Source organism: Limulus polyphemus, unplaced genomic scaffold, assembly GCF_000517525.1.
Source record: "Limulus polyphemus unplaced genomic scaffold, Limulus_polyphemus-2.1.2 Scaffold1142, whole genome shotgun sequence".
NCBI lineage: Eukaryota > Metazoa > Arthropoda > Merostomata > Xiphosura > Limulidae > Limulus > Limulus polyphemus.
In genome coordinates this window covers 288,681-296,899 of record NW_013666752.1, presented here as the reverse complement: position 1 = coordinate 296,899, position 8,219 = coordinate 288,681, and the positions used below count along the sequence as shown (strand labels likewise).

Below are 8,219 nucleotides of genomic sequence, written 5' to 3'. Positions count from 1 at the left end.
CAATAATATTATATTTATATAGATTAGACATTTTTTCCCTTTGTCTTGCATTTGTTCCTCAGTGGCTCAGCGTTAATTCTGAAGGCTTATAATACTAGCCCCCACCCCACCCCCATTAACACAGCGGTAAGTCTGGTGGCTTATAATATTAAAAACCGTGTTTTGTTTCCCAGCGGTGGACACAGCAGATAGTCCAATGTGGCTTTGCTATAAAACAAACAAACCGTAATATTCTCTAAATATAAAACAAATGAGCTACTATTTATTGTGTACTAAGAAGTGTTTTTTTTGTTTTTTTTTTTAAGAAGCCCCGGATTTTAGCATTATGATTCTGTAGACTTACCTCTCTCCCATCGGGGGACTAGAGGATATTAACTCGTGGCCATTACGTCGAACAAGATATTTATTGTCACAGTGATATTTAATGTAATAAGTATACACGATTACTACAACGCCATATGTCCAGAAAAATTCAGGTAGCGTAAAGCACACTTGAGAGTAAAAACATTGCATGAAGAGAAATAGTCATTATCCAGTGAAAGTGCGAGCTTGTCCGGTGACGGCATTCGATCCCACGCCCTAAACATCAGGCCATGCTAAGCCTTTATGACCTACGAACATGGATCGTTGTTTAAAACAAAACAATACCTGCTTCTTCCCTTTCATGCCAATCTCAAATCACCATTTCTCTCAGAGAAGCTACAACCCACAGAAATTTTCACTCAGATTCTTGGACAGATGGCAGGCTACAGCCATCTATTGGCAAAAAACCGGACACTATGTTCTTCGTGCCCACTTGAAGAAATATAACCTTGCAGACAAAACGTTGTGTACTTGCAGACAGGCAGACCAATCCAACACACATATTTCATAGCAACCCACTATACACAGTCCAAGGACTTCGGACCTGACCATAGGGAGGAAAACTACATATCAAGCTGTAGAGATCGGCAGATGACCTCTTAATTTGATTGCCAGTTCATGACCTCCATTGAACTGTAGATCTAACGGCCAGTCGAACGCTGAAGAAAGAAAAAAGAAAACTTTGTCTATTTTATGATGTGACAACATGGATCATTACTCACCAATACCCACGTCCCCCGATGGGTCAACAGTAAGCCAGCGGGCTTATAATGCAAAATTCCGAGATCCGATTACTCACGGTGAACAAAATGCACATAACCAATTGTGTAGCTTTGCACTCCTACTTCTTATTTGTCTGTCGAAAAATATATTTTGATTTTTAAAATGTCCAAGTATATTAACTCATTATTTACTACATAATGTTAAATAATAAGTTGGTCAACAGTATTTAACATCGAATTCATCCTAATACACCCTGTTTTTCGTTTTTGAAAACATAAGCTTGATTATGATAATTCCAACAAAAAAATGGTGCGAATATTGTTTTTATTCTTGTTTTCTTAGTTTTGTCAAGTGTAAATAACTAATATACTCAATCTTATCCAGTTCCTCATTTCAAATACCTTACCATTTGTTCTTCTATTTCTAAATATTTAAATTTACGGTTGCATACAAAATAAAGTAATTTTATGCATATAACAGTTTTAACAATACTTAATAATATGAAATTTTGAAATATTATAAACATTTTATTAATAGTCATGGTTATGATAAATTAATGAATTACGGGTGTCTTAAACCCTCTAAACAGAATGTTTTTCTCACCCTGACGAAAAGAATGCAAAAAAGGAAAAGCAGTCATAATGACTTCCTCGTTGGCTTCTTGATTGAGAGGAGCGCCCCCTGTTACCAGCTCTCTCATACTGGTGAGATCGTACTGTCGGACCTTAGGATCTTTAACAAGCCGGTAAATTACTGAAACGGCTACTAAAACAACAGAAACCTGTGGAGTAGGATAAACTGTTAGTTTTAGTATATCAAATCTCAGAAGCTTCTAGATGTAAAGATTTATTAAAAACTAAAATCTTTCTAATATTACTGAAAAAAAAAGACAAAAAATGATTCAGTGTACAGAGCTCAATATTTTCATAAATTGTACTGACATAAACTGTAATGTTTTTATATATTAAAAGTGATGCCGTTTACTGAAAAACTAATAGATTTTTGTAAGAACTCCAGTTTCTCAGTACCAGATTTAAAAATCACATGAATAAAGATATAGTCAAATCTTCACGTACAGCCCTACTGAAAGTAGTGTTCTTGTTGTGAGAAGATTGTTTTTTTTATTTAAAATTATGTTCCATTGTAAAGAAATGGTTGTTGTACATACCACAGTTATTTTTCTAAATGTCTGAATCTTGAATACCCAAAGTATGATTTTTTTATGGATTTTTGTTGTTGTACCGTTTAATAGATAGCGGAAGAGTTTGATTACATACATAGATACTGACATACATGCTACGTCCATTATATTAAGATTTCTAATGGTGATTTATTCTTATTTAGACCAAAACCGAAGTTAACAGATTAGTGAAAACTAACTTGATTTGATGAAAATCCCACTCTACATCATTCCAAGAAACAGCTTAAAAACATATTTCTAAATCTTCTATGGAAAGTCTATTATAGCTAGTATTCCAAAAATGTTCTACAGATATCTGGTTTATTTGTTTCAACATTATTCCATATCGAAAACTGGAACCATTATTGCCTGAAACGTACTTGTATGAATAGGAGCCATTACTCCAAGAATGTTGACTGTAAATACTGTAACTTTCACCGCATGAAATTTCATTATAAGAATAAGAACTATTGCTCAAAAACCTAATGTACAAGACCTGCAGACATTATTGCATAAATGTTAAATATAAGAATTAGGGTCACCGCTCTGAGAATCATTATTATAAGGACTGGAACATACAATGGGTTAAAGTTAATTATTAGAATAAAAGCCACCTCTCTAAGAATATTTATTATAAGGACTGGAAAATACAATGGGTTAAGGTTAATTATTAGAATAAAAGCCATCACTCTGATAATCTTTGTTATTAGGACTGGGACATACAATGGGTTAAGATTAGTTATTAGAATAAAAGCCATCACTCTGAGAACCTTTACTATAAGGATTGTAACTCTCAATGAGTTAAGGTTAATTATTAGAGTAAAAGCCACCACTCTGAGAACCTTTACTGTAAGGACTGGAACTCTCAGTGAGTTAAGGTTAATTGTTATAGTAAAAGCCACCACTCTGAGAACCTTTACTGTAAGGATTGGAACTCTCAATGAGTTAAAGTTAATTGTTAGAGTGAAAGCCACCACTCTGAGAACTTTTACTGTTGTAAGGATTGGAACTCTCAGTGAGTTAAGATTAATTGTTATAGTAAAAGCCACCACTCTGAGAACTTTTACTGTAAGGATTGGAACTCTCAGTGCGTTAAGGTTAATTGTTATAGTAAAAGCCACCACTCTGAGAATCTTTACTGTAAGGATTGGAACTCTCAGTGAGTTAAGGTTAATTGTTATAGTAAAAGCCACCACTCTGAGAACTTTTACTGTAAGGATTGGAACTCTCGATGAATTAAAGTTAATTGTTAGAGTAAAAGCCACCACTCTGAGAACCTTTACTGTAAGGATTGGAACTCTCAGTGAGTTAAGGTTAATTGTTAGAGTAAAAGCCACCACTCTGAGAACTTTTACTGTAAGGATTGGAACTCTCAATGAATTAAAGTTAATTGTTAGAGTAAAAGCCACCACTCTGAGAACTTTTACTGTAAGGATTGGAACTCTCAATGAATTAAAGTTAATTGTTAGAGTAAAAGCCACCACTCTGAGAACTTTTACTGTAAGGATTGGAACTCTCAGTGAGTTAAGGTTAATCGTTAGAGTAAAATATTTTACTCTATTGGTATTGATTACCTGCTCTTTCATGAAACTTTACAGGAGAGATGTGACATATCACGAATTTTTTCAGAAAAAGTGGTGTCAAAATATATTATCTTAACTTAGTATAATTTATCTTCACCCAAATCACATGTGATTTACAATCTGTCTTATGGGTGTAGAGAAAATTATACACAGTGGTATTCGTGACTACTCACCTTATGTTTTTCTATGACTTCCAGGAACAAGTCTGACTCATAACATGGCACAACACTCATGGTTAATCCTTCAGCCATAGCTATATTTAGGATGAGGAAGCCACCAATGTGGCAAAATGGATACATCCCTAGAACAACATCTTCTGAAGAAAAGTTCCAAACAGTTGGGTGTCTATATAGTAAAAATATGTAGAATTTGAAAACAAAAGCATGTACAATTTCACTTAGAAGTATGTACATTTGCTTATGTAGCTGTAAGTTTAACGTAATGTGTTCATCTTGGTAAAAATATCGAATGTAAATAAATTGTTTTCTTAAACGATAGATGTGAATTATGATTATATTTTGTAATTCACTAACATTTTCATGTTAGCTTCTTGTTACATATATCTACCTAATAGGGATAGGAAAACATTGATTCCTGACGCTTTTATCAACCACGGTTTACTTTAACTATAAAAAGCAGTGCGATTTGAAAGAAATGACAAAAAAATTATTTTATCCAAATTACAACAGTTATCCAATAAAAATGTTTCATAACTTTAATATATATATTAGGTGTAAATTAAATTATTCTTAGGTCTACTTATATTTCGAAAGAATTTACTCAATTGTAACCACTCACGTCATGTTGACTATTGATGCAAGAAAACTAAAATGAGTATGGATAATAGCTTTGGGTAAACCAGTAGTTCCACTTGAAAATGGTAACACTAGCGGTGTTACTTTAGGGTCAATTTTAGGTGACCCGGTAAAGGCAGACCCATCGTCTTCTTCAACAAGTTCCATGAAGGATGGGCAACCTTCGGTTTTCTCTAACGTAAGTATCTCCTGCCCAAAAATATTTTTATTAAAGGGAGAAAAAAGTATTAATAAAATATGAAAGAAACTTGCGATGTCTAATTATTATAAATAAGTTTTAAAAAATTAATAAATAATCTTTATGTTGCATGAAAAGAACTTTAAAGCTATAAATAAATGAAGATTAACTAGAATTTTTGTAATTAAAACTAATTACGTAAGTATATACAGCAATATGTTTAGTTGCATCCAGTGGCTTTGGTTTATCACACTTATATATATTGTATATAACAGTAATCAAAACATATAAAAATATCCAAAATCATCAAAATAAAAAATGCGTAACTGAAAGTAAATTAGCATTCACCATAATAAATAAAGTAAATTAGCGCCATCTGGCATTTACTACCCTTCTTTGCACTGCAATCATGAGCGATATACTTCCAAGGTGTTTAAAGCACGCTGATAAACTGAACTGTCTTTGTCACACCAATCACCATAGACGACACATTTAATCAGTACTCGGACAGTCACTGCAGTCAACGATGTGCGTCGATGGCTATATCTCGTGTAAATAACATTTTGTGTCACTGCTTTTTCAAAACTGTAGTAATTTTATATATATGTGCTACATTTGGGTAAGATTCAAATATTTTTATACTGACTAGACCAGTATTTTTTTATTCTCCAAAGGCTGGTTTACCGCTGGTAAACGGAGTAACACGGAAAATACGCCACTAGTTGCATCGTTATGACATCATTAGTAATTTATGTTATCGGACGGTCAATTCAACAATCTTTTAGAATATTTGTTCATTGCAGTAATGTCTTGATTGCTTTATCAAAACAAAGTACCCTATTTAATAAGTTTCTGTTCAGGAATACTGAACTCAAGTTTTTAGTTTCTTTTTTCCAAGAAACGATAATAAACAGAGGAAACGTAATATACTACAGAAGCAAACAACCCGACGATGGTTGGATAGTGAAATCAGAGTATGAGTTATTTATAGGGACGTACACAGCTTTGTGGGCTCAAGCCACTGTCTTTCGGCCCTTATGCTCTAAAAAGTTTTTTTCTTGGTTATAAAAATTTTGACCACAACTACTTAAAAGACCCGCTTTGTTTGTTTGTCTTTAGAGTGAAGTCACATTAAGCTATCTTCTGTATCCACCACGGTATGTCTAGCCCTAGTGTTTGACGTTGTAGTTCCGTAGTCTTACCGCTGTCCCACCGGGGGACAAAAAATACGTCTGATTCCACACCTTGTTTATTGCGAGTTATTAAGGAAAAATATTCCAGCTTTAAAATGAATGGCACACAGGAACTTGCAGGTATTCACAGTAAAATAAAAAGTGGCATGCTGTTAAATGTGAATACTCAATAATTCACTGTTTGGTTTTAGATTTTAAAAGGATTTATAAAACCGATCGAGCTGGAATAAAAGGGGATATGTTTGCTTCTTATGAATTTTAATCCATGTGTACCAAACCCTCTAAAAATTTTTTATCTTACGGTGGTTGAAAAGTGCTTTTTTTGTAAGTGAACCCCTGCCCTTTTAATGTTCTCTGCATGTTACTGGCTAGTTAGATTAATCTATTTATAAAACGATCTTGAGAATGAGAGATGGATAGTAAGATAAGTGCGAGTGTTATTTACAAAATGTAGGAACAAAAAAGAAATTGACAGAAGGACAGTGTGATAAACAGTTAAAAACAAACAATCCAATGACAGCTGGCGATTGAAGTACACGTATGCTGTTTGAAGTAATTTATTCAGAAACTAATGTTGAGATAAAAAGTGGATAAGAAGTACTGGTTACAATACTGTTACGACAGCGGAAGTCACGCGACGCTGAGAGCATGCGCGCTGAAGTTTCTAGAAGCATCATGACTTATCGAGAACCCGCGAATGATCATGAATTTCCTAGTGCGTTCGGGACGCCCCCTTTTTTAGTATATAAGCCTGGCAGATAAAGCCTGCGGGAAGATAGATTGAAGAGACAGATAATTGAGTCAAGCGAATAGTAGGCACCGTAAGTAAAGTGTGTGAATCACTGTGATTTATAGCGTGTGTTATAAAGGTTGTTAAGTTTAAAGTGACTGTGGAAATTTTGTGTATTACAAAGTTGTATCGAGAAAGAATAAACTAGTTTTAGTTAAGAAAGGACTTGTATCGCTGAAGTTCCTCGGAAAGAATTTATACCGAAAATTAAGGAAATTATCAAACGAGCAGATACGTAACAATACTTTAGTGATGCCACTTGATGCTGACAAAACTCCATCAAGAAGTATAAACGTGTGAGAGTAATAAAGCAAGATTTCTGGGCTTTCTTCCATGCGTATTGAGATAGGTTTAGTTTGTTTGTTTTCAATTTTGTGTAAGGCTAGTCGAGGACTATCTGGGTAAAACTAGTCGAGAACTATCTTGGTAAGGCTAGTCGAGGACTGTCTGAGCAAAATTAGTTGAGGACTATCTGGGTAAAGCTAGTCGTCTCTAATTTAGCAGTAATAGACTAGAGAGAAAAGGCAGCTAGTCAACACCATCCACCGCCAATTCTTGGGCCACTCATTTGCCAACGAAAAGTGAAAATGACCATGACATTATAACGTCTCCACCGCTGAAAGGGCAAACATGTTCAGTGATGAGATTCAAACTCATAACCTACAGAATGCGAGTCAAGCGCCCTAACCACCCGGTCATGTCAGGACGAGCGATCCGAAGTTAATAAGTATATAACAAATTCTCATATAAATGTAATGGCCAGGTGGTTAAAGCACTCGACTCGCAATCTGAGGGTTGCGGGTTCGAATCCCCGTCACACCAAACATGCTCGCCCTTTCAGCCTTGGGGGCGTTATTATGTGACGATCAATCCCACTATTCGTTGGTAAAAGAGTAACCCAAGAGTTGGCGGTGGGTGGTGATGACTAGCTGCCTTCCCTCTAGTCTTACACTGCTAAATTAGAGACGGCTAGTGCAGATAGCCCTCGTGTAGCTTTGCGCGAAATCCATAACAAACAAACATATAAATGTTTGTAGTTTTCATAGTTTCACGCAACAAGTTTCTACCTGAAGTTTTGGGAGGTGTACGAATGCTTCTCTGGATTTCTCTAAATTCTTCTTCTCTACCAACAGATAAGTTGCGTCGGTCAATTCCAGTCTAAATCGAAGTTCCTCTTCATAAAAAATAAAATGTTCTTACATTACGTATGAAGAAAGAATCAAATATTGAAGTATCAAAATTAAACAAGAACTTCGTTACTGAAAAGAAATTGTCAACCCAAAGTTCGCGTATGTTTTAACACGTAACTCTAGGCTCTGTTATACACAGCGTGGTCACAAGTAAATAGACACCACCTTTTCAGAAAAAAATTACAATTTTCAGTCATATTCACA

The 8,219-nt window shown here is 34.8% G+C and overlaps 2 protein-coding genes across 2 annotated transcripts in view; both read right to left on the bottom strand.

Annotated features, from left to right (window-relative positions):
* Nucleotides 1–1,818, bottom strand: part of LOC111086492 (luciferin 4-monooxygenase-like) — a 9,118-nt gene extending 7,300 nt beyond the window's left edge. Inside the window, exon 1 of the mRNA XM_022389537.1 lies at nt 1,690–1,818. Coding sequence (XP_022245245.1) covers nt 1,690–1,786 — 97 coding nt within the window. The 5' untranslated portion in view covers nt 1,787–1,818. The remainder of the gene's footprint in view (nt 1–1,689) is intronic.
* Nucleotides 1,819–2,897: 1,079 nt separating this feature from the next.
* The window catches only part of LOC111086491 (4-coumarate--CoA ligase 3-like), a 9,336-nt gene continuing 4,014 nt past the window's right edge, over nt 2,898–8,219 (bottom strand). Inside the window, exons 3-6 of the mRNA XM_022389534.1 lie at nt 7,893–7,999; nt 4,648–4,853; nt 4,023–4,194; nt 2,898–2,906 (exon numbers count right to left, since the gene is read on the bottom strand). Coding sequence (XP_022245242.1) covers nt 2,898–2,906; nt 4,023–4,194; nt 4,648–4,853; nt 7,893–7,999 — 494 coding nt within the window. The remainder of the gene's footprint in view (nt 2,907–4,022; nt 4,195–4,647; nt 4,854–7,892; nt 8,000–8,219) is intronic.